Genomic DNA, 26,491 nt, shown 5'->3' with positions numbered 1-26,491 from the left:
TGTTTCTTGAAGCATTGTTTGTAACAGGAAATATTTGGGAAATGATTTGAATATCCTGAGGTGAATAGATAAATAAATTATGAGACTTGACACACTGGTCATTTTAAGTAGTTATGAAGACTATGAGACAACATGTACCATGCTTATGATAAAATTACAAGAAAATCCAATGATATTATTGAAAAACAAAAGGAAGAGAAAAACCAGGATATAAAGATTATATGTACTGATTTCAAATGTACTTATTTCTATAGCTTTCAATATCTTTATGACATGGCTATAAATTTATTAATATAATTTGAAATAATATATTAGATCTTTTTTTATAGCAAAGAGAGATTGTGAAAACGTTGCTGATAAAATCTAAAGAAAACCAGGAAGTTTAGTTTTTTGGAAACTATTTGAATTTAAATAAAAAAAACCAGTTCAGCAAATATCCTTTTGAGCTTCCTGCTCCCCCACCCAACTCAGCTCCCCCTACTTGTTGAACATTTAAGTTTTTTCTTTCTTTTTTTTTTTAAGTGGAGACTAACATGGGGCTTGAACTCACAACCTTGAGATCAAGACCTGAGCTGAGATCAAGAGTTGGACACAACTCACTGAGCCACCCAGGTGCTGCTAAAAGTTTATAGGCCCCTAAAAGTCTATAATGTGTAATTTATTCTTCTCTAACACTCTCTCATATTTCTATCCCCTAAACTCCCCTTTTAAAAAAGATAGCAAGACATAAGGAAACAAACCTGAAACTAGCAAAGAAACACTATAGATAATGACAGACATTTATACTGGTTTTTTGCTAGCTATAAAAGAACTAGTAAAAACTCCATTTGGCACTTTCAAAGAGGATTTACTTATATTTGTAAAATTTTCCTAACATAAGTGAAATTTAAACCATAATACTTCCTTCCAGGATATCATTTCTGAAACACATGGCAATTACAGATCTTAAGGCAGATATATTCCTTAGTTGCCAAGGAACAAAAGGAATGATTTATTATCTAAACAGAATGGATAAGTTCATAAAAGTTAAAAATGAAGCATTTATAGTTAAGGTGTGGACAAAAGGAAATCTTATTTAATGGGGGGTATGGAAGGGAATTTGGAAGATGAAAATTACTTTTAAATTTTTTGTGAATAGCTTACGTTCAGAACTAAAGCCTTTCCTTTCTCTTTACTTTTGCACTATTAAACTATTTTGCTTTTTCTTCTGGAGATACAGGGTCATCAACATCTTCTTATGCTGAGCTAGCAGTCTTGGTTGAATACAGAACTTAATCAGGAAGTATTTGTAAAGCTTCTGAAATCCTAGTAACATACTTAGTTCTCTAATTAGTGCTTCTCTAACATTGATGTGCATACTAACTACCTAGGGATAGAAAGTACCTCTAGAGCTGATTCTAAGGTGATGAGTTTCTAATAAATTTCCAGGTGATTCAGTGCAACTGTCTACAGACTAATCTTTGACTAGCACCACTCCAGAATACCAGAAGGCAAAGTTGCATGCCTTTGTAAAAAGTGAAATGAAAGTAGATAGTTGACAGAGATGAGCCATAGAGTACTTGGCCAGATGTAAATAAAGCAACTGCAATTGAGCTCTAGTTGACTGCTGGGGTTGAGTGCCAATGTTGCCTGAGGATAAAATGAGAGCTATCTAGTTCAGTGGCTTGCACAATGTAGGTGTTCAATAACTGGTTTTTCCTCTTCTTTCTACAAAAATAATTACCAAATGAAACTGCCAGCAAACATGTCCAAATAATATTTCAGCATTTTATACTGATAAAATCAAAAGCTGATTAGAGAATGGGCCAATGGGTATAAAATAGAGTGCAGAAGACATTACTTAATAAATTTGAAATCAGGGTTTGTTTTGAAAGAAGATTGACTTATTTAGCAACCACAACAAAAAAGCTAGAAAGAGTAATTTTCCATAAGAGAAGTAATAGGAAAGTCAATCATGGAGGTGTTGGGGTGGTTGGAGAGTTAGAACTGGACTAGGAAGCTAAGGAAATGGAGCTAAGAAGGAAGGTTGATGAAGCAACATGCTTTTATGGGAGCAGTGTCCTTGAGAAGCTCCCAGAGGTGGTATGAGATTGTGATTTATAATAAGAAATACGTATTTGATCTTCATCTCCATACCTGGCACAGAGCTCTCCAAACCCTTGTAATTTCCTGTGATGAGAGCTTTTGTTATGTTAATAAGTTACTTTTGGAAAACATCTAAGGATGGGGGCTGGTTGCCAGGGGAGCCAACCTTGTGATTAGAGGGCTTAGTTCCACCCTCCTGACTGCTGGGGAGGAGAGGTGGGTCTGAATCAATTACCACTGGCCAATGATATAATCAATCATGCCTCTCTGTAATGAAGCCATAAAGACCCAGAAGAATAGGATTTGGAGAGCTTCCTTGTTGGTGAACATGTGGAGATTCGAGGAGAGCAGTATGCTCTAGGAGAGGGCATGGAAGCTCTATGCCCCCTCCCCATACCTTGCCTTACGCATCTCTTCCATCTGGCTGTTCCTGAGTTGTATCCTTTTATAATAAACTGGTAATCTAGTAAGTAAAATGCTTTTCTGAGTTCTGCAAGCTGCTTTAGTGAATTAATCTAACTCAAAGAAGGGGTCATTGGATACCAGTGGGTCAGAAGAACAGGTGACAACCTGAACTTGTGAGGGGGCATCTGAAGTGGTGGTGGGGCGGTGGGCAGTCAGGTAGAACTGAGCCCTTAACATGTGAGACCTGATGCTATCTCCAGGTAGAGAGTGTTAGAATTGAGTTAAATTGTAAGACACTCAACTAGGGTTGGAGAATTCCTTGGTGTGGGGAAAAAACTCACACATTGTAATTGGGTGCAGAATCTTTAAAAAAAGTAATGCCTACACTCATGACTCTGAGATCAAGAGTCATGCTCTACTGACTGAGCCAACCAGGTGCCCCTGGGTGCAGAATTTGGTATGGGAATGTCCCAAAAACTTCAGAACATACATGATAAACATTCAGATCTAACTTCTTTGCTGTGCTGTAGACTAAGTGACACAAATCCTCTCTACTGCCCCAATACAATGTGTGCTGGACACATACAGCCTTATGTAGGAAGTACTTGGGATGTGGAGGATTCTGGTAGTATTCAGCCTGATTCTGGTAGTATCCAGTAATGTTCAGCTTGAGGGGAAGGACAGCACATGGAGAAGGTAAGACAAGAACAGCACATGGAGAATTCAGCAGGAGGAATTAGTGACCAGTGGGAACATAACCCCTAAACAATCAACAATCAAACCCCCAAGAGATGGGGGTTTCCTATGATGGGGGCAGGAAGAGTCCTTGGGAACATTTAAGGAATTGGCAATTTACATAAAAATAAAATGCTAATTGAGACAGTAATATGCAAATAAATACAGAAGTGAGAAACATGATGTGACCAGAAATCAACAAGAAGATTTAACATACTTTAGATTTTGCTTCAGATTTCAAACTATAGGGAGTAAGCATCATTGTGGGATCTTGAGCCATAATATATGAGCTAATTTTCACTTTGGCAAAACTAATAGTGCAGGTTTAAAAAAATATAGGTCATTCTTATTAGCATCATTTTTCTTTATTTTTTTTGATAAAAGGTTAGTATCTATTTTTTTAATTCAATTAATTAACATATAGTGTATTATTAGTTTCAGAGGTAGAGTTCAGTGATTCATCAGTCTTATATAATACCCAGTGCTCATTACATCATGTGTCCTCCTTAATGTCCATCACCCAGTTACCCCATCCCCCACTCCAACAACCCTCAGTTTGTTTCCTATGGTTAAGAGTCTGTTATGGTTTGTCTCTCTGATTTTGTCTTGTTTTATTTTTCCTTCCCTTCCCCTATGATTCTCTGTTTTGTTTCTTATATTCCACATATGAGATCATATGATAATTGTCATTCTCTGATTGACTTATTTTGCTTAGCATAATACCCTCTAGTTCCATCCATGTCATTGCAAATGGCAAGATTTCATTCTTTGATGGCTGAGTAGTATTCCATTATTTTTTATATACCACATCTTCTTTATTTATTTATTTTTTTAAAAATTTTTTTTTTAAAGATTTTATTTATTTATTTGAGAGAGAGAGAATGAGAGACAGAGAGCACGAGAGGGAAGAGGGCAGAGGGAGAAGCAGACGCCCTGCTGAGCAGGGAGCCCGATGCGGGACTCGATCCCGGGACTCCAGGATCATGACCTGAGCCGAAGGCAGTCGCTTAACCAACTGAGCCACCCAGGCGTCCTATACCACATCTTCTTAATCCATTCATCTGTTGATGGACATCTGGGCTCTTTCCATAGTTTGGCTATTGTGGACATTGCTGCTGTAAACATTGGTGTGGAGGTACCCCTTTTGGTCACTACATTTGTATCTTTGGGGTAAATACCTGATGGTGCAGTTGCTGGGTTGTAGAGTAGCTCTATTTTCAACTTTTTGAGGAACATCCATACTGTTTACCAGAGTGGCTGCACCAACTTGCATTCCCATCAACAGTGTAAGAGGGTTCCCCTTTCTCTGTATCCTCATCAACATCTGTTGTTTCTTGATTTGTTAATTTTAGCCATTCTGACTGGTATGAGGTGGTATCTCACTGTGGTTTTGATTTGTATTTTCCTGATGCTAAGTGATGTGGAGCATTTTTCACATATCTGTTGGCCATTTGGATGTCTTCTTTGCAGAAATGCCTGTTTATGTCTTCTGCCCATTTCTTGATTGGATTATTTGTTTTTTGGATGTAGAATTTGATAAGTTCTCTATAGATTTTGGATACCAGCTCTTTATCTGATAAGACATTTGCAAATATCTTCTCCCATTCTGTCGGTTGTCTTTTGGTTTTGTCCACTGTTTCCTTAGCTGTGTAAAAGCTTTTTATTTTGATGAAGTCCCAAAAGTTCATTTTTGCCTTTGTTTCCCTTGCCTTTGGAGATGTGTCTAGTAGGAAGTTGCTATGGCCGAGGCACAGAGGTTGCTGCCTGTCTTCTGTTCTAGGATTTTGATGGATTCCTATCTCACATTTAGGTTTTTCATCCATTTTGAGTCTGTTTTTGTGTATGGTATAAGGAAATGGTCCAGTTTCATTCTTCTACATGTGGTTGTCCAATTTTCTCAACACCATTTGTTGAAGAGACTGTCTTTTTTCCATTGGATAGTGTTTCCTGCTTCATTGAAGATTAGTTGACCATAGAATTGAGGGTCCATTTCTGGGTTCTCTATTCTGTTCCACTGATCTATGTGTCTGTTTTTGTTATTAGCACATTTTTCAAAAGTCTTTTTAAAATTAGAATTATCTCCCCATCCCCCATGAAGTTTTTACCTGAAAATTCTGTAACATAGGGTTAGAATAATTCAAGCCAGCTTTTCAACTGAGGTTCCCACCTCCAATCTTTCTCCTTAATAAAATACCTTCCTCAATTCCTGAGACAGCTCCTTGAATATGATGATTTCTCAGTAGCATATTTTCACAAAGGAGATTGGACAATATGTCATTATTAACTTGGTAACATGAGTTAATTGTACAGATTGATATTGGCTTTAACATTAAATTCCTGGAGGATGGGGACTCCATCACACAAATCCTGGCTACCTTCTTCGAGTATTTAGTTGTATGCTTTGTTCTAACAGTAGATGATGGAGGTAAGGAGAATTTTAAGAAGCTTATCCTGACAGTAAAGACAGATCTTTACCCTGAAGCCAAAGCTAGATGTAATCAAACACTGCATTTTCTCAATGACTTTTAGGTTTTGTAACTTATATGTGTGTAGCTAGAAATGCTCTACTCTATTTTTTCTCATTGAAAAAAAATTTTTTTTTTTTTTTAAAGCAAGTCTTATAAAAAGTGTGTTTGGAAAAGGTTTCTTAGAAAAATAGCCACCATATTATAGTGGAACAAATTCTCTCTCCATCTCTCACTTTCCCATGTACTGACAATTCCAAAGGCAAATCTGGAATTACTATTTTCTTTCTATAATGTTCAAACTTGGCCCCAGAACACAAAGCTCAGGATTGGTTCAATCTACCTTCCTACTTTCATCTCCTTGTTCTTCCTTTCATTCCATATTCTACGCACACCAATATAAATGGTCATTTCTCAAAACCATCTGGTGCATTTACTTCATGCATGTGCCTGAAGCATCTTCACTTTTTCTTAAAATCAGCTCCATGGCACCTATCTGGAATTCTTCATTCCTAAGAAGCCACAGGGTGCTGTGTTTAGCTTTACTGTAGTATGTCTTTGATTTTTTGTTATTGTTGTTACAAGCATGTTTCCCACTGATACATGAACCCCATAAAACCATGAATCATGTATTTTTAAAATTCCAGGGTTTAGCATATAAAAGATGCTCAAAAAATATTTGGTGATTAAGAATGCATGACAGGGAAAAATAAGCTTGCAAAATGCAAACTAGCTAGACAACTACCAACCCTTCAAGATATATCTCCAGCTAATCTGCATAGATTTTAGTGATTTAAAGAGAGATAGATATTGAGGGGTCTTAGAAAGGTGGTGCAAGAAATTAAGAGCTAATTTATAATCTCTATAGCCCATTATTGTTTCAGGGCAATATTTCAAACAGATTTCCCTTTTTCAATTAAACTCACAATACACCTTAAGTAAAGATGAGGATGTCACAGTTTCTTTCCTGTTTTGTTGTGATTCTTTGAAATATCAGGATTCAACTGGTTCAGGGGATATACTTTATTTTTCAAGATTGGGGCAGACATTCCCACTTGAGATTAAAAAGACAAGATCAATTTGAAAAGAAGTACGTATTTTCTTGCTGATTTACAAATAGTGCTGGTTTTAAAACCAGCCACAAAATTCTTAGGCCTCCTTTAGAAAAGTGATGTCTATGTCCTCTCCCCTGAAATATAGGCTCTATAACTTCTTGACACAATGCCATGTCATTTTCTGCATCCAGATCTTAAGACATTGGTAGCTTCCACTTCCTGGTTCTTAGGACACTCACTGTTGGAACCTAGATAACTTGCATGAGGAAGCCCAACCTGCCTTATGCAGCGGCCAATGTGGGCACGAACATGCAGTCAGCACCAATTTGCCTGCCATTTGAATGAGCCATCTTGGGAGTAGATGTTTTCCTACCTATCACCATCCCCAAGTTCCTTATAGTTCCCCTGTTTTTAGTAGAACAGGAAATATGAGAAATAAACTTGAAAATTAGTTCCTATGATATTTTAAAAGTTTTACATTTTCTCATACCGTGGTAAAATATAAACTACAGGCTGGTAGTTTCATGGCATTCAACCTACTAAAAGTGTCTTTAGCATAAGAAAAGTAAAATATTAGGAAAGTGAAACTCTAAAAATGAAACAAAATTTCTACTTGTATCTAGTTTGTCTTGTAATGTATTCCAAATAATATGTATATGTTGTGGATATGTCTATATAGGTATATTTCAAACCAGTATTTTTGCAAACATAAATGAGTGGTAACCATTTTTATTATGTAAGTACAAAGTTGTATTGTTGCTATACATTTAAAACTTGCTCAGATGGTTAGATTTTAATGCCTCCTCTACTTGGACTTGGGATAAAGTGCCAAGAGTAGCAGGAGTTTACCTCCCAAAAGAACTCTAAACCTGATACTGATCTGAAAATTTGGATTCCTCTTCAAAGCTCATTGGCAATTAACCAAAAACACTTCATCATCAGAACAGGGTTTACCTTTTCACAATTATCTTTCATTATTTCCTGCCAAAATCATAAAATGTGTGTGTGTGTGTGTGTGTGTGTGTGTGTGAGAGAGAGAGAGAGAGAGAGAGAGAGAGAGAGAGAGAGAGAGAGAGAGAAAGAGACAGACAGAAAGGGGAGGGGACAGGGAGAATGTGCTGAGGTAGGGCTTAAAATGTTCACCTATCTTGGAGGATATTCAGCAGTAGGTAGGGTTTTGGATTTCTTTTTCATTGTCATCTAATTCATCCATCTGTAGATGAATTTGTTTCCCTAAACAGTGAATATTATTTAGCAATGTTCATTATTCAAATGCTTTACGAAGTAATCCTCATAATTCCTATAAAATAATTACAAACAGTGGGGCTGCTAACTTGCAGATGGCAATAATGAAGTGGCAAATTTCTGGAACTGTAAGATAGAGCTCACTGCTATGTCAGGCTGCTGAAGCCTAAATGACAATGTTGTCACTTTCACTTATAGAAACTCAGGAAAACAAAATACTCCAAATCCACATTCTTTCTTTGTAATCCCTGAATAGGCTTGCCTGAGCATTTAGGCAGTTAATTATTTATAAGCAGCAAAGGTGGGCCTATCTTTTCCCATCTATACGATTCTAGAGAGAAACTGACAGTTCTTAAATAGGAAAATAGTTGGGGCATTGTGCTAGAACACTCTGTGGTGACTTAACTGACAAGGAATCTACTACAAATCCCAGCACTGAGTATTTATTTCTTTTTCTTACAGGGGCAAAAGGTTATACACTTTCTAAAAGTGCACTTCACAAAAGTAAACAATACTTAAATGTACCATATTTTTGACCACCCAGAGAAGAAATGATCTTTTTTTTTTAAAGATTTTATTTATTTATTTGAGAGAGAGAGAATGAGAGACAGATAGCAAGAGAGGGAAGAGGGTCAGAGGGAGAAGCAGACCCCCTGCTGCGCAGGGAGCCCGATGTGGGACTCGATCCCGGGACTCCAGGATCATGACCTGAGCCGAAGGCAGTTGCTTAACCAACTGAGCCACCCAGGTGCCCAGAGAAGAAATGATCTTAAAGAAGAGATCAGAGGAGATATTATGTTATTGATGAAGTGTCAATGAATTAGGAATATGTAGATGAAATTCTTCTGAAACTACACAATCTTTTAAGGAAAACTATTTGAACTGAAACATGTTTTGTATTAGGAAATCTTTGCTCATATGAGGGAAATAATTGAAAACACCTGAAGCTTACATGCCACTTCTTTCATGTGTTTCTATCCAAATCTTTGAGGAAAGGAGGTTGGAAGTCTGTTATGGGTGAGATCGCTTATTGGCTATAGTTACTGGAGCCCTTTTGGTTGTATATTTATACTCCCAATGTGAACATGATAATCACAAATGGAGACAGCTGGAAGAAATTGTAAACCATGAAATAAGTTAACTTTTATTGTGTACTCTCTGATGCCCTTGTAGTCTCCTTATAATGCCATGACTACACAGTTTCCATGGTAACCATGAAAAAAACAGAACAGCCTACACATTTAGCCAACATACGATTGATTCAAAGACCATACTTAATGGTTCAAAGTGGTATAAGGTAATATTGAGTTTTCCAAAAATGTGCAAGTCTATTCCTAAATGTCCAAAGAATGAGGAAATAATGTGATCAGTGTGGCCTGGTGGCAAGAAAATATTTATGTTGCATCACTATGCAGGGGTAAATGTGAATCCTTTTTATATTAAACCAAAAAGTGTATGACAAATTTTTCTGTCAAGCAATGTATGTCTTCTGAAATGCTTTAGACTGGCATATGATGTTTACTTTTTGCCTTGGAAATACTAATCAGATTTTATTAAAGGTATTTTTAAATCATTTTAACTATTTTTAAGTGGACAATTCAGTGGCATTGAGTACACTCACAGTATCGTACAACCATCATCACTATTTCCAGAACTTTTTCATTATCCCAAAAGATAGATTCTATACCCATTAAATAATAACTCCCCATTCCCTTCTTCCTCTAGTCCCTTGTAAACTGTATTATATTTTCCACTTGTATAATTTTGCCTATTCTAGGTACCTCAGATAAATGGAATCATAAAATATTTGTCCTTTTGTGTCTGCTTATTTCATTTAGCGTTAACATTTTTAAGGTTTACCCATGTTGTAGCATATATTAGAATTTAATTTTTTAATGAATGAATAATATAATTATGTTGTATATACCACATTTTAAAAATCCATTCATCTGTTGATGGACACTTGCATTGGTTCCACCTTTCAGCTATTATGAATAATGCTGCTATGAACATTGGTATACAAGTATGTGTTTGAGTCCCTTGGTATATGACTTTTTAAAAAATGAAGTATTTTAGTTTTTGGTGTTTGAATGTAATAAAACAAACTTCAATGTCACCACTGGATGGGTTTTTGGGTTATTTTGCTTTTCTTTATTTTTTTTAAACAGATACTGGGAAAAATCCTTACTTTTCTCACTCCTAACATTCTAGAACTGTATATGCCCCATCTTTCTTCATATGCTATGTATATACACATAAATCAATGTAAGTTAAATTAAGTTAAGCAGGTTTACATGGTATAGATTGGATGTGTTTCTCAGAAACGGAAACAATCATACCTTCTGACTACACAGAGAGTCAACATTACAAATGAGCAAATTTCATTATTTTTTAAATTCTATACTTGTGATAGGTATAGAATAAGATTGTTAAGGAGTAAGGAATAAGAATATGAAAAAAAAGTGCTCCCTCAGATTAGTTGAAACATTCTTGGCATTTCCCATCATGGGATTTTGTACTTAGTACTGCAGCTAGAAGACACGATTTTGGATGAATCTGAGGTAAGTGTAGGCAGGTTTAAAAACTCCCAACTAGTTACTCCATGGAAACCTCATCTACTACTTCCAGTCATTAGGAAGCTCAGTTAATCCATGCTTTAATGAGACAGACCAGATTCCAAGTGTAAAGAATCAGACAGACCACAGATTCAGAATTCCTGAGATGTGCTTTTGGAAAATGCCTCTGCAGAAATGGTGGGATGGTAGACCTAACAGCCAGGCAGGTTATAACAGAAATTAGTGATGGGGGAACATCATGTGCATAATGTGAAGACTGGGATGGTTTTACTTTTGACCAATGTTTCTCTTCTTAACAGCCTAGCAAACAAATGGTTTAACTTGACCACAAACTCTATTTCCTTCTTTAAGAAAAGATTACCGTAAAGTCCGGAAGAATTATCTTTTCGAAAAGAAACCATTTTCTTGCTTGCTGCTGGCTTCCTCTCCTTTGCGGAAGGCTGTCTGTGACATGTTGGGCATCCTTGTATTCTCTAGATTTGGATATTATTGTCCTGAACAAAAAAATAAAATGGCAATGCATGGTGAAATATAACACAGACTGCAAATATGCTGAAATTGTTATAGAATATAAAGTTGAGATGTATAGAATCTTTCCTTTGCCTTAATCTTAAATTAAGATTATGGCAGTAAAATAGTAGATCTTGAACATACTCATTGAGGACAATAATGGAAGGGAGGAAATTATTCTGTGATACCTCAACCTTTGCCAAGGTGAAAGGATTATTCATTTTTTTTCCCTCTTTTGTAAATCAATTCTGTAACATGTGTGCTTGTTTAGGTTACAGTTTTAATGATGATTTATGATGTAGAGGACTCTTTGATTGTTAAGCAGCATAGCTATTTCATTAGCTGGTCATGGATATTGTTTACTTCTGGTCTTAAATATGAAGATCAAAATTGTTCTGAGGCAACCAGTCTAATGACCCATTTTGGAATGTTCATGCCCTTCATTTCCTTCTTGATGGGACTTGAATAGTACCTCACTATCTTTTCCATTAAATGTCTAAGATGTTCCCTGGATTTAAAATGTACCAGGTAATACATATAAAAATGTAATAAAAAGGGGAAGGTTTCCTTTCTCTCTGTGGGCAACTGCTTGAGTCTTCTCCAGGGATCTTGACAGGAGACCTCACAGTCTGAGAAGTTTACGTTCTATGCCTCCTTTATGGAAGTAGAACTGGAGACCTTTGCACAGGCATGTAGTTTTCTTTAAACTCTGGAACACCTGTGACCTCACATGCTGGAGAGTCTACATTGCAGGTCTTTTTACTCCTCCCTTGCAACTTAACTGTGACACTGTAAGGTTAGGGTGGGAAGAGAGAGAACAAGGTGGCTGACAAACTTTGAAGGAAGGATGCTGGGGGAAACAAATATTCATGAAATTTCAACTGAAGAATTTTGGAAACAGCACTTTAAGGGCTGAGAGGAGAAATATATTAATAAATAAATGGCAGAAATATACAACAAAGTACAGATTAAAAAAATTTGACACCAGAAAATTTAACCATTAGACTTTCAAGACTTCTTTAGCAAGGTTTCATATTAAAGAGTGTTAAATATTAGTCCTTCTGGGCTGTTAAATACTGACTCATTGCTCACAAAAAGTGGCCCCAAGAGGAGAAATTGTTATGGAAGGTTCTTGTCAGGGTCCCAAAGAAGGCTCCTAGGAGGGCTTAGAAGGACACCTCATGTTTGGGTTGTACAGTTTGGGCCATTCAGAACCCTAAGTGATGTGTGAACATAGCTTAGTTCGTGGAAGGACTCTATCACCAGAACTTTGTTAGGAGTGCCTCCTAGGTATAAGCATTTTTACCAGTTATGAATTTAATATCCTGTGTTTGCAATTTTGGTGCTTTCTTCCCAGGTCCTAAGCAATTGGATACTTTGAGGACAGTGCCGGTGATAGGTAATGAATCCTACTTCTGCCCCTCCTCTTTCTTCCCTCTAGATTCTTCAGTGTCTCCTAGCAAGTCTGAGTTCATATGGCAAGTGGCAGACAAAGGGAAATCACCTGGCCTTTCCAGAGTTCTCTAACTCTAACTCATGGAAATTTCTGTTTTTGTGGCTTCTGTGGCATCACCCACCTACACTGCCCATTAGTCACACAGTAGAACTCCCACACAATCCTTGCAAAGTACTGAGCAAGAGCATTTGAGAATTGTGACTCCAAGTACAACTGCATGGTTTTAATCAGTTGTAGCACAGAGATGTGATTAGCATCAAAGACCCCTGAGAATGAACTTTGCTTTGCTGTTTGTACCAATAATTAGCACTCTGTTAAATCAGCGGTTTTGGAAATAAGACCTGAATCTTGTTTACTGTATGGAGCAGTCTTAAGATTCTCATGATAGCCAACTCCTTTTTTTTAATGAATAAAAATGTCTCTTTTCTATTCCTATTTCTTAATATGTGTTATTTTTCCTTTCAGACAAGTGGGGGGCGGGCAATAAGACAAAGACAATAATTGGAGGGAGGGGCAGAGGAAGAGGGAGAAAGAGAACTCTAAGTAGGCTCCATACCCCCAGCACAGAGCCTGATGTGGGGCTCAATCTCACAACCCTTAGATAATGACCTGAGCTGAAATCATGAGTCAGACACTTTACCAACTAAGCCACCCAGGCACCCAAGACAAAGACAATCTTAATGCTGGCTTGCTAGGATTCTAGTCTTAGCTCTGCCACTTACTATCTAAGTAACTTTAGGCAAGTCACTGAATCTCTCTGAGCTAAAGTGTTTTCAACCATAAAAGGGAGATAAAATCAGCCTTACCTACTTCATAGGCTCAAACAAGATAATGTGAAAACCATGAAATGCTATATGAGTCTATAGCATTATAAATTACCAAGGAAAGGTCATGAATACCAAAGAGAACTGAAAGATGACTTAGTTTCTGAACAATTTTCCATGAGTAGACATGCTAGATTCAGAGCTGACTACCATATAAAAGTTATTCACTGCCAAATAAAATAAAATTTTGTTCCCAATAAAGACTTCAGAAATATTCTGAGGGCACATTGATGGTCAATCCTAAATATACCACCAGATGGGGGTGGAGGCTCTGAGAAGACAGAAGTAAGGCATCTTAAGCCATCTGGAACTTTTCAAAACAGGGTGGGTAAAAAAAAAAAAAAACACAATCAAACCTACCCCAAAGAATCTCCTACAGAGGGGAATCAATGAATTAATTTGTGACCATGGAAGTTAAGCAAAATAACTGAAGAAGACCAACAAAAGCTAAAACCTTTGCCAAAATTATGTTATCCAATATCAAATGAGAGGATTCAAAACATTTTTTTCCCCCAACCAAAGCCAACAACAAAAAAATTCCCTGTTTTTATATATAATAACATGTCCCCTTTCCAACTCATATGCAGTATAATTCCTTCCTGGCTAAAGAAATGAAAGGTAATTGGATTGTAGAAGTGCTGGCTGCCAATGTCTTGGGTGGATTTCAGATCCCCTCCTTTGCATTTCGACTACACTTTGCTCATGGTTATACTAACTGGACGAAATGGGTCCCAGTGAAGGTAGACCTCTGAGAGCCAGAATTATATCAGTGGGGACTAAGGCTGGATTCTCCAGTTCTTTGCACTTTGAAAGACCTTAGATTTAGTTTCGACTCTGTGGTTGATTATGAGGTGAATTTTGCTAACTCATCTCTATACACTTCAGTTTCTTTTGCTGTAAAATGAGGTGGTTGAAAAAAAATCTCTTTACATTCCCAATGTCCTTTAGGAAATGTCTGAGAAGAAAGCTTCTCAGAAAAACTGTGACCATCATATTTTTAGGAAGTTGGAAGCTCAAGGGTAATGATACTACACAAATAGAGAGAGTGGACTTGTAAAAGAGTAGGTGACATTCAGAAAAATAGAAGATGAGGATTAAGGAAAATCTAGGGAGAGACAAACTGAAAGAAATTGGGACAATGGAGCAATCTAAGAAAAACTGAAGTGTTGGTACACAGATGTGGGTCGTAAGGGGCACTATGAAAGGCCAACAGGCTGTGTGGAGTGGTAAAATTAAGTCATTTCTGCCAGTGCAGTCTAGCATATTAACAAGTTTAGGATCGGGTGGCTATAGCTTTATTCTTAAACCAAGGAATAAACCTAAAGCCTACTCAGAAAAAAGAGCAAGGAAACATGTAAATAGATCAGTTATGGACTAGGGCAACAAAGGATGTAAACTAGAGAAGGATACTGAAGAAAAGAAATCCTTAACCAAAAAAATCACCTTGTCATCAGCTCTTTGGGGAACAGTTTAAACACAACCACTAACAAAACAGAAAGCCATTGAGATCTTCCTCAGTTACTTAGATGTTAATACCATGAAAAAGATGAAGCAATGTAGGAAGTGATTGGTTAAATGATACAAGGTTATTTATCAACTGAGTAGCAGAGGTCAGAGTTCCTAATCCTCCTTTTCATTGCCATTTATGAGATACACAATGATAGAGCATCTGCAGTCTCTTTAACCAGAATAATTTTTTATACTATTAATAATGTGTTGCGCATAAGAACTAAAATGTATTGGTATAGTTGCAGAATGTTTTTTGGGCATTTGAAGTGACTCTGGATTCTAATTGCCCTTACTTATCCACCAACAAGGATAGCATGAGGATATAGGGCAAAAAGTAAAGATGTGGTATTTCCTTCTTTCCCATTCTTAGAAAGTTTATTATACAACAAGGGAAGACAAAAACTGATGGATCCAAAAGCAACATAAATAAATATTTAACAGAAAATTAATGATTACAGAACATATGAGAACAATCCATGTCCTGATGGCTCTGAAAGATATATCTGCAAATTACTTTAGTCTTCTTATTTTTCAGCAGAGAAGGCAAATTTGCAATACTATTGCTTACCTTTAGAAGTTGAGTTGACTGCCTATTTGCTTTTGTAACTCAGATGTCATGTTTTTCTTGGTCCCTGCAAAGCCCCCCAAAAGAAGAGAGATTGGAAATCCAATATTCCAAGCATTGAGTTTTCACATTAAGACAAATCCTGGGATAGACTATGAACAAAATAATTTTCTTTCATTTGAAGGAGACATCTAAGGTTTAAGGACATTTATTTAATGGTAACTTTAAACAAGGGGTTTAAAAACCACTTGGTAAGTAATATTTGAATATTAAGTTCAAGTTTTCAGTGAATCATTTAAAAAAGAAATCTATATTTCAAGACATAATTAATCAAAACTTAGAAGAAATGTCAATCTGAAATATATATTTTTAAGAACTGAGGTTGCAGGGTAATTTTACCAGCTTTCAAAATTCCTTAAATTCTCTATTTTCTACACTTACAGCTACCATAATGATGGAGTAGCTAGTGAAGGGAGGCATGGGAATCAGGCTGCATCATGAGGGATGCATGAGATGGTGTGTGGACAGAAGCAGATGCTGCTTAGCCTGCCAGTTTTGCCACCTTCACAATGGTGATGAATGAAGTGACAGATATGGTGGCCTCCCTCATTCTATATGCTTAGGCAGGGATTGAAAGTCACTTTGTTTAAATATAGTTTTTCACAGAAAACTAGAGTATCAAATTGAAGTAGTGCTCAGTCGAATAATACGAAATACAAATTACTTCTAGTCCAGAAATGAGATGGATTTTTCCCTGTAAAATAAAAGATAAGAAGGCAAAATAATATTCTAGGTATAGACAATAATAAGTTCCTCTGGAAAAAAACAACTACAGGAAAAGCGACTCAGTCATACCTAACCTTTTCTTTTTCTCTGAAAGTGCAAAAGCATTATCAAGTTAAATTGCCAGTATTTGATTACAAAGAAATAATATCCAGAGGCTGGATGTGAAAATGTGATCTGAAAGAAAAACGAACAAAAATGCAGGGTGTTTCTGGTTAACACAATGATTCTGTTAGTCACTAATAGTTTTCTGAATCCAGTGAGTCAGCATGCTGTTTGGCTCATTACAGTGTAAACTTTCTGAATACTAAGTTGTGGACCTGGAGTATAAATAGGCTTCTAAGATATTTTCCATACTAGAGACAGTGGCTCAGATATAATAAGAATCTAGCTCATCACTTCTCATCTTCTGGTACAATTTGTTGGCATGAAATAAACCTTGTAACTATTTTATGTATGACCTTCCAAACTAAGTAGCCTGAGGATGGAGGCTTTGAATTGCACCCTGGAAGCTTGTTCTTCAGGAAACAAAGTACTGTATTTTATTTTTAAAAAAGATTTATTTATTTATTTGAGAGAGAGAGGGCAGGGAGGTTAGAGAGAGAGAGAGAATCTCAAGCAGATTCCCTGCAGGGCTCCACCTGAGATCATGACCTGTGCCAAAACCAAGAGTCAGATGCTTAACTGACTGAGCCACCCAGGTGCCCCCAAAGTACTGTATTTTGGAGCTAAAAACATTTATAAGAAAATTCCCACCTATAATTTCTTGAAATTTAATGACAGGATTGTCAGTAGCAGTGGTGTTTGTTTCAATTTTGATGGGTGATGGCAATTTCTTAATGGTTATTTGAGCCTGAAGCATTCAGCCCTGGTAACTTTAATCTTAGAATACTCTGACTTCCTGAAATAGTATTTCTTGTGTGACGAAATGGTTCATTAATGACATATATATCCATAAATGAGATTATAATTGTTCTTAAGTAAAGGTAAATTACTTTAAAATACTTCTGTTGTGTAACGTTGAACTGTTTTGAAATAAGAGATCTAGTCAGGAAGTTACCAAATCATTCTGTCATTAGGGCTAATATCTTGGAATTTTTTGTATAGTCATTAAAAAAACCTTTATTTTACCTATAAGAACAGACAAGTAAATGGTTTTAATTGTCCATTTTATAGAAAAAGGAATATGGTGATGTTACAATTTAATTCTGAAAGCAACAGAAGAGAAAAATCATTACCCTTGAATACATGCTATAATTTTACTTTATAAAAAAGTTCCTGATATTTTGCTGCTATTATTTTGATACCAAAAAATGGACAGAAACTCTTGACAGTTTTCAGTGTTCCTTCAACTAATTATTTTCTACTCGGTTGGATTGTAAGAGGTTCAAGTAATTGGCCTTTTCTGTTCTGAAGGATTCTAAAGGATAGTCAGATTTCCCCCCTATATATCAGTTCATACAATTTTTAATTATATTATTGATCAGTACTGTCATATATATATGTATATATATATATAAATACATATATATTTATATAAGTGTATATAAGTAAGGTAAAAATCACAGAGATGTGACATTCAACATTCCAAATTTGTAATCTGATAAATGTAAATAATGTAATACAGGTATAAACATCAATAAAGAGAACAAAATACTTACATGGAGGATACTTAAAGATAATTTATTTCAAACTTATATTTTTTTCCTTTGTCCGTATTACAGATTGGAAACATGTTCTTGTGGGAAAAAATACCTTGATCCCAGCACAGATAAGCTAGACCTATGGGACTGTAATGAGTACTTGCCCACAGTCCAACCAAAGTCAAATTCCATAAATGTGATCTTAAGATATATAGAGCTCACAGTAGTAAGATTTTAAAAATGTTTAATTCTTACATGTTATCTACGATCTAGCTTCCCTTGTTTACTAACAGATTGGCTTTTATTGTGTGGTTCTGCAGCCTCCAGAAACAAAGGAACATTATTATTATTATTATTACTATTATAACATCTATATGGAAGACAGTAGCAGCTGTAGAGTCTACAATTAAAACGAATCCCACTACAGGGTACAATATGGACTAGAGATGATAGGAAAAGTGTATCAGACAGCATGCAAATAAAATACATTAAACAGCACACACACACACTGTCAACTTAAAACAATGTCGGTAGCATACTATCTTCATACTACTTTCTGCCATTTAACTTGAGTTACAGAAGACTGACAAAGTTGTCCATAATCTGTACACTAATCTCAGCAAGAAGAAAGCAAATTCTCTCTAGACCTAGGAGAAACAGTGGCAACACAATGCAAACACATCTGCTTTGTCAAAGGTTAGCCTTCCTAAGAGAACTTCCTTTATGCTGCACTCAGGTCTTGCCTCTGTGTGCTTATAGCTCCAAGTGCATACCACATTCTAACAGATGTCTTTCTTGCTAATTTTTTCAAATTTTTATTGTGAAAAATTTGAAATATAAAGAAAACATGAAAGCTTAATACAACCAGATACATATCTCTATCACCCAGATTCAATAGTTAATATTTTGCCATATTTGCATTATTTATTTATTTATGCTTTTATCACCAAACCATTGAAAAGTAAGATTTCTGTATGAATCTAAGAACAACCAATATAACCACAACACAAACAACCCAATTAGCAACCTGAGGAAAGGACAATGATTTGTCAATATCTAATATTCATTCTATATTTAAATGTACTTAATTATATTAAAAATGTCTTTTCTAGCTGTGACTTTTGTGTTTTTTAACCAATAGTTTAAGTGAAACTAAATGGTAGTGATATGGTGTGGGGCATCTATTTTAGACACAACTTAACAATGGCTTAAACAAAATTATTTCTCTTTCATTAGTCTGGAGATGTGCTGATACAGAGTATTTAGTGTGGCTTTCCATCCTGACATCCAACACACAGCTTCATCTCTGATTTGAAAGATGGAAGCTGCAACCTGTTATTATGGCACAGAAGAGACACAGGGAAGTACAACTCCAAGGGCATAATCCAGAAGTTGCATACATAATCTCTGTACACATTCCATTATGCAGAATGTAGACACATGGTCCTGTCTAGCTGCAGCAGAGGTTGGGTCAAACAGGCTTTATTCTTGGTGGCCATGTGTCTAGATTTCCCTGGACTTGTACATCTTGTATCTGAAGGAACAATGGTCTAGGGGCAGTAATTAACCATCTTTGCCAGAGATATTCCTGGAAATAACTAAGCTATGACAAACTATATTAAAATTAATTCCCTATACATTCCAATATAATGATGGGCTTAGACTTATTTCAGGTAACACTATTTTTGTCCTATACTAAATAAGCTTTGTGTTATTAATACTCATTTTGAGTTCATCAATCTATTTTTTAGGATTTTCTTTCTCCTTCCTTGTCAAGGTATAAGCTGTCAGTGCTTATTATTGTAACTAATTGTGTTTATTTTCCTTTATAAAATTTTCCTTTTTTGTTGTCATCAAGTTTCTAAAAAGAAGAATTTTATCTAAGTATAACATATAACATACTTTTATTAAGTATAACATACATGCAGAAAAATTCACAAGTCATAATTGCACAACATGATGAAAATAGTGAGAAAACAGTGATACATATAAACACTATTCAGATTAAGAAAGGGAGTGTTATTAGTATTCTAGAAGCAGTTTTGTGCAGCCTCCACATACTACTCCCCTTCCCGTCCCAGAGATAACTATTCTGATCTTTAACACAATGGTTTAATTTTGTATGTTTTTGAATTTTATATAAATGGAATCATACAACATATATTCCTTTTTGTCTGGCATCTTTTGCTCAATATTATGCTTATGAGATTCACTGATGTTAATTCATGTGGCAGGTAGTTCATCCATTTTCATTGCTTATGGGTTTGTATTAATGTATCATAATTTATTTATCCATTATATTGCTAATGAATAGTTGGATTGCTTCTTAGCTTTTGGCTATTACAAATGCAGTTGTTATAATCATTATTGTGTTTGTGGTTTTTTTTTTTGTATACATATGTATATATTTGTTAGGCATATGTAATTCCTGGGAATGGAATTCCTAGATTATAAAGTAATTAGATATTTGTATGTATTTGTATGTCCTTTTTTTTTTTTTTGCCTTATTGCACTCAGACTTCTAGTGTAATGTTGAATAGAAGTTGTCATAAAGAAAATTCTTGTCTTTATCTGGATCTCTAGGAGGAAACTTCCATAACTTCACCATTAAGTATGACAATTTATTTTAGGAGTGTTGTACATGACACTTGTCAGATTAAGAAAATTCTTCCTAGTCCTAAATTTCTAAGGTTCTCTCTTCATAGGTGGGTTCTGAATTTTATCAAATGCTTTTTCTATATTTTTGAAATGGTTGTATAATTTTTCTCTTTATTTGGTTAAAATGATAAGTTTACTTGATTACTTTTCAAAACTCAAACCAACCTTGCATTCCTGAAATAAACCCACTTTGTGATATATTATCCCCAAATACCCCATATATCAAAGAAGATATCACATTGGAAATTAGAGTATATTTTGGACTGAATGGTAATGAAACTATGATATATATCAGATTATAAACATGACATTCTTATACTATTCTTTTAGTGTTTATCCTAGATTATAAAACATGCATCCTTGATTTACTAAAGACTAATATAAACTGTAACTTTTACAACTTACTGGACAAAATATGTAATTTAGAACACTTTAACTCCATTTACTCCCCTCCCAACTTATGTATTATTGCTGTTGTTATGGGTTAAATTGTGTCCCCCAAAAAGACATGTTGAAATCCTAACCCCCTGAACCTGTGCATGTGACCTTATTTAGAAATAGGGTCCTTGCAAATGTAATTAAGTAAGATGAGGTCATACTAGATTAGTGTCCTTATAAGAAGAGGGAAATACAGACATAGACACATAGGAGAGAAGGCCATTAAAAAATGGAGGCAGGTTTGGATTGATGTATCCAGAAGCCAAGGAACACCAAGGTTTGCCAGCTAAGAGGGAAGTAAGGATAATCCTCTAGAGCTTTCAGACAGTATAGCTTTTACCAACACCTTGATTTCAGACTTCCGGTCTCTAGAATTGTGAGAGAATACATTTCTGTTGTTTTAAATTACCAAGTTTGTGGTACTTTGTTATAATAGCCCTGGGAAACTAACACAGTTGTCGTGTGTTTAAATTCTATATAAATTTTAATCTCTATGAGAAAATATTGGCATTGTTTGTATAGTGAATATTCATTTATGTTTATCCATGTTTGACTCTTTCCATTTTTCTTCATTTCTTCCTAAATCTCTGTACATCCCTTCTAGGATTGTTTTCTTTCTTCTTGGAGTACTTCTATCAGTATTTCCTTATTGTGGGTTTGCTGTCCTTGAATTCTCTTAGTTTTGTTTGCCTGAAAATGCCTTTGTTTTACCTTCACTTTCTGAAGTATATTTTTGCTAGGCATAGAATTCTAGGTTAGTAGTTCTTTTAACATCTAGCACATTGAAGTTATCATCCATCATCTTCCGACTTCTGTTATTTGGTTTTGTGAAGTTTTACTATAATATAGATTGGTGTTGTTCCCTTTGGCTTTGTGTTGCTTGGGATTTACTTTTCTTGATTCTGTGACTTGGTGTCTTTCATCAGTTTTTGACAATTTTTGTCATTATTTCTTTACATATTACTTCTGCCCAAATCTTTCTCTTCTTTTCCTTGTGGAACACAAATTATAACTTTATTAGACCTACTTATTCTTAATATCTTTTTATAACCTGCTTAAAAACCTTCAGTATCTCCTTTTCCATCTGTCCTTCAGCAAACATGTATTAAACAACTATTATGGGCCATGCACTGAGTTTAGTGCAGGAGACAAAAAGGTGAGCAGTATAAAAGCTATTTCTATCCCTTCAGAGCTTATGGTCCAGGGATAAAGAAAATTTATAATAGAGTTCAGTAAGTGCTATGTATGATAGGGGAAGGCATATCAGGAACATAAAACGCATTTGGTGGGGGCCAGAAGATGGACTCTTTGGAGTTAGGGACATATAAGTGGAAATGTTAAGAATGAATAAGATTTATCCATGTGAAGAGATGGGTGACAGAATTTGTGAAGGCCTAGGGGTAGTTATGGCATGCTGGAGGAACTAAAAGAGCTTCAAGATGGTTGAGGCATAGAACACAAGATGAATGTTTGATGAGATAGGTTGGGCCAGGCTACAAGACACATAAACAATTTCACGGGTTTGAGCTTTATCATGAGTACAATGGGAGAAAAAAATGAAAATATTTAAGCCAGGAAAGTGAAGAGGTTAAGATAAATAAATAAGATTTTGTGATTAATTGTAGGTGGGAGTTGAGAAAGGGAAAGGAGTAGAGAAAGAGTCTCAGGTCCTAGGATTTCTGAATAGCATTTGCTAAGATATAGGGCAAAGGAGGAATGACAAACGTTGAGGGAGAGATGATAATGAGATAAATTTTGTAAATATTAGGAATGAGACACTCATGTGACATCTAAGAAATTATAGGCAATTGGTCTCATGAATCAGGAATTCAGATTAGAGGGTTAGGCTAAAGATACAGATTTTAGAATCTTTCCTACTCCATTTCATTTCCCATATAGCTTTCAAAGTTCTCTTTCAAAAATAGATCTGTCTATATGAGACACCTGCTTATAAACCATCAGTGTCTCCTCCTAGCTACCTGATAAAGTCTAAGCTCTTTCACATAATGGTGTGCAAAGACCTTTAAAATTTAGTACCCACCAAAATTCCCAGACTAACATCTGTTTCAGTTGGATACAATTTCTCACTGTTCTCTAGACACAAAGGGTTTATTTTTATCTCCATATGCTTTTAAAATATGCTGTTTCTTTTATTCAGAATGCTTTGTCCACTTTCTTTTCAACCTGAATAACTTCTATTCATCCTTCAATATCATAGTTCAAATACATCTCCTCTAAGTTGCCTTTTCAATTGCTCTCTTCTCACTTTATAAATGTTTCTAAAACAATGTTTTTCAAAGGGCAGATCCTGTCCCATTTATTGGTTATGAAATATATTTAGAGGGTCATTACAGATACTTAAAATGAAATAGAACAGAGTAGGAAATAGTTCAAAAAATTAAGTATTGTCTTTTGAAACTTTTGTTTCAGTTACATATGTACATCTGTATATGTATATTGAAAAATCATATAAACTATATTTCTTACTGTGGTTTATGGTAAAAAATATTCGAAAGTCATTACCCTACTACTCTTGTTGCTTTACTAGATGTCTTTCTCCTTAGAAAGAGGGTGCCTTATTTTTGTGTGTGTGTCTCTGGTGCTTAGCACTGCGATTCATTATAGCACTCAGTCATTTTTTAATAAATTGTTTATGGTAGAAAATGCTTTGCATAGTTGCCAATGTTCTCTTCCTCTTTCTTTTGTTCAGTGTTCCTTCAATTCTTCTGTTAAAGTAAAGAAATAATAATAGAAATAGTTTAAGTTTGTTGATAACATATCTTTAATACATATTCATACTAAAAGGAATGATGTGTTCTAGGTCTGGAAGATATATTAATGGTTATGGATAAATTTTCTGAGCTTCAACAGTTCAGAGTGGAAAAATTTCAGAATTTCAAGTTAGATTTGAGCTGAACAACAACACAATACAAAACACCACCACCTCCCAAGTTCAGGGAGAGGGGGAAGAGACAAGGATCACAGAAGGAACTACAGGGGAATTCTGCTTTACAAATAATATTTATGTCTTTTAAAATAGAAAATCACTGATGCAAATATGACAACATATTAACATTTTCAGTTGGGGCAGTAGGCAGAGGAGTATCTTTTGCAACTTTCTGTATTTTATAGCTTTAAAAAAATTTCAAAGAGGGAAAATTTCCTAGTTCTATCACTAACTTTCTTTATCTGTGAAATGGAAGTAATAATGGGACTTATAATGGGTATCTGTCATCAGAATTCTCTTAAGATAGGGAAGGGTATATTGACAGCCTTTTGATAAAAGTTGTGGTGATCTCTGAGGTTATGGGAGTAAGTATGTTTCTAACAGAGAAAATGAGAGCAATTATGGCAAGAAATTTGGTTTTTCATGGAATGAAGGGCCAGTGGATGCCCTCTCCCCCTTGGTAGGATAGCTGAAAGGACTCTTCAGGAGAATCTATTCACAATTTTTGGCTTTTTTCATAAGGGGCTTTGATGAAACCTTCTTTCATAATTCCATAATTATCAGGAATACTTTCTTTGTATGAGTAGTTTTTTGTGTGTGTTTTAGTTTGTTGTGAACATTCAGTGTGGAAAAATGAATTTCATATCTTATTTAATCCTTCTATAATGTGTAGGCACTAAGTTAACTGGAGCCTTTGTGCATTTTGTGATTTCTATCACACTGGATAAAATTCCCATATATTTTAGAAGTCCAGAACATTCCCCCAAATTTCTGCTAATTCCAATGGGAATAAGTTGTCAGCAGATCAAATGATAAGTGGTAACTTTTGGCAAACATCCTGTTGTTGCTTTAGAAGCACTCTCATCAAGAGTAGAAACAAGCCAAAGATTGTCATGCTCATTGGAACTATTCCATAATATATCAGAGAACCTAGTCAATTTAATAACATAAGAAAATGGTAAAGGGCTTCTGAGGAAGATGGCAGAGTAGGAGGATCCTAAGCTCACCTCATCCCACAGATACAAGTAAATAACACCTACATCAGTGCAAATAAGAAAATAATGTAAAGACTGGCAGAACAGACTCTCCACAGCTAAATGTAGAGAAGAAGCCACATCAAAGAGGGTAGGAAGGGTGGAGACATGGTTGGGAGCCAAGCAGACCCACAGGACTTTCCCAGGGAGGGAGGGATGCCACCCAGCATAGAGAGGGGGAGAGGACCAGACCCCATACCAAGGACCTCAGGCACAGGGAACACACATGGAGAAGATGAATCCCTATAACATTTGGCTTTGAAAACCACAGGGGAGTAATAATCAGTGGGGCTTAATACCTGGAACTTAAAAAATCAGTGGCTCAGCTCTGGGATAGCTGGGAGGGTGGAGTCCCTGCCCTTATAGAGATAGCACAACAAACAGCCCTCCTAAGTTATAGCATAGAAGCAGCAGTTTGAAAAATGCCTGGAATATACAAGAAGATTTATTTACTAATCTCAGAGCATGTACTGGAGAGGCAGGGATCTTTGGGATACTACTACAAGAGCAAAAGAGCTGGTGGCTGTACCCCAGCCGAGATATATGGATGCCTGGGGGAACAAGTGCAGTGCCAACACTCTCCACCTAGCTTGCTAAAAGCATACCCCACTCCTGCATGGACCTGCCCATGCACCCAGCCTCTACAGGAATTCTCCAAAGTGGCTAACAGTCCCCTACCACAGCAGAGGCAACCTTGTTAACACTGCATGCCAGGGCCCTGTGAGCTTCTTTGGATCTATCCCCTTCAACCTGATGAGCCTTGGCAGTTTTCCTGGGTGACAGCAGACCAGCATGACCCTTGCTGGCACCTCAGCCCACCCCCATGTTTTCCTGTGGACCTCCCTCCTCCAATATGCCCTTGGCTGGAGCCCATCCAAAGTGGTACAAACAGCCTCAGCAGGGACCAGGACCACTGCAGAGTGACTCTTACCAGAGAGGGAAAGATAATGAAAGAAACCAGTCAAAATGAAGCCCCACAGTGGGCTGGGGCAACTATCAGGTCTGACTACAGGCCCTGACCACCAGCAAAACTTCTCAGGGGGCAACACAAAAGAAAGCCTGGTGCTACTGAAGTGCTGGAAAACAACTGGTCTGATTCAACTCAAGCCCAAGGTGGCCCCAGACTGGCCCACTAACAACACAGGGACCAAACACTGCCCACAACAGGCATAGAGTCATTGCAGATAACTGGAATGAAGGCGAGTGTGACTCAGCTACAATAATAGGGCACACACAACAAACATAGGAGGCACTCCTGAAGTACCAGGGAACATTGCACTGCAGGGCACTACAGGATCTCTTCTTTATAAGGTCACTACTTTCAAGAGCAGGAGATATAGCTGACTTTCTTAACATATAGAAAGAGTTAGACAAAATGAGGAGACAGAGGAATACGTCCCAAATGAAAGAACAGGACAAAATCACAGCAAGAGAGCTAAATGAAATGGAGATAAGTAATATGCCTGCTAGAGAATTAAAGTAATGGTCATAAAGTTACTCACTGCACTGGAGAAAAGAGTAGAAAACATCAGTGAAACCCTTAACAAAGAGACGGAAA

General features: G+C 36.2%; 1 protein-coding gene across 2 annotated transcripts in view; it reads right to left on the bottom strand.

Annotated features, from left to right (window-relative positions):
* Positions 1–8,455: 8,455 nt before the first annotated feature.
* Positions 8,456–26,491, bottom strand: part of LMNTD1 (lamin tail domain containing 1) — a 51,872-nt gene continuing 33,836 nt past the window's right edge. Inside the window, exons 7-8 of one of the 2 annotated variants that reach the window (XM_064591485.1) lie at positions 15,434–15,497; positions 8,456–11,060 (exon numbers count right to left, since the gene is read on the bottom strand). In XM_064591485.1, coding sequence (XP_064447555.1) covers positions 15,480–15,497 — 18 coding nt within the window. In that variant the 3' untranslated portion in view covers positions 8,456–11,060; positions 15,434–15,479. The remainder of the gene's footprint in view (positions 11,061–15,433; positions 15,498–26,491) is intronic. The other variant, XM_054507139.2, reaches the window with a different exon arrangement.

The sequence above is a fragment of the Mirounga angustirostris genome, unplaced genomic scaffold, assembly GCF_029215605.1.
Source record: "Mirounga angustirostris isolate CCGP_5_RB_7025 unplaced genomic scaffold, mMirAng1.0.hap1 SCAF_5, whole genome shotgun sequence".
NCBI lineage: Eukaryota > Metazoa > Chordata > Mammalia > Carnivora > Phocidae > Mirounga > Mirounga angustirostris.
This window is presented reverse-complemented; position numbering and strand designations above follow the sequence as displayed.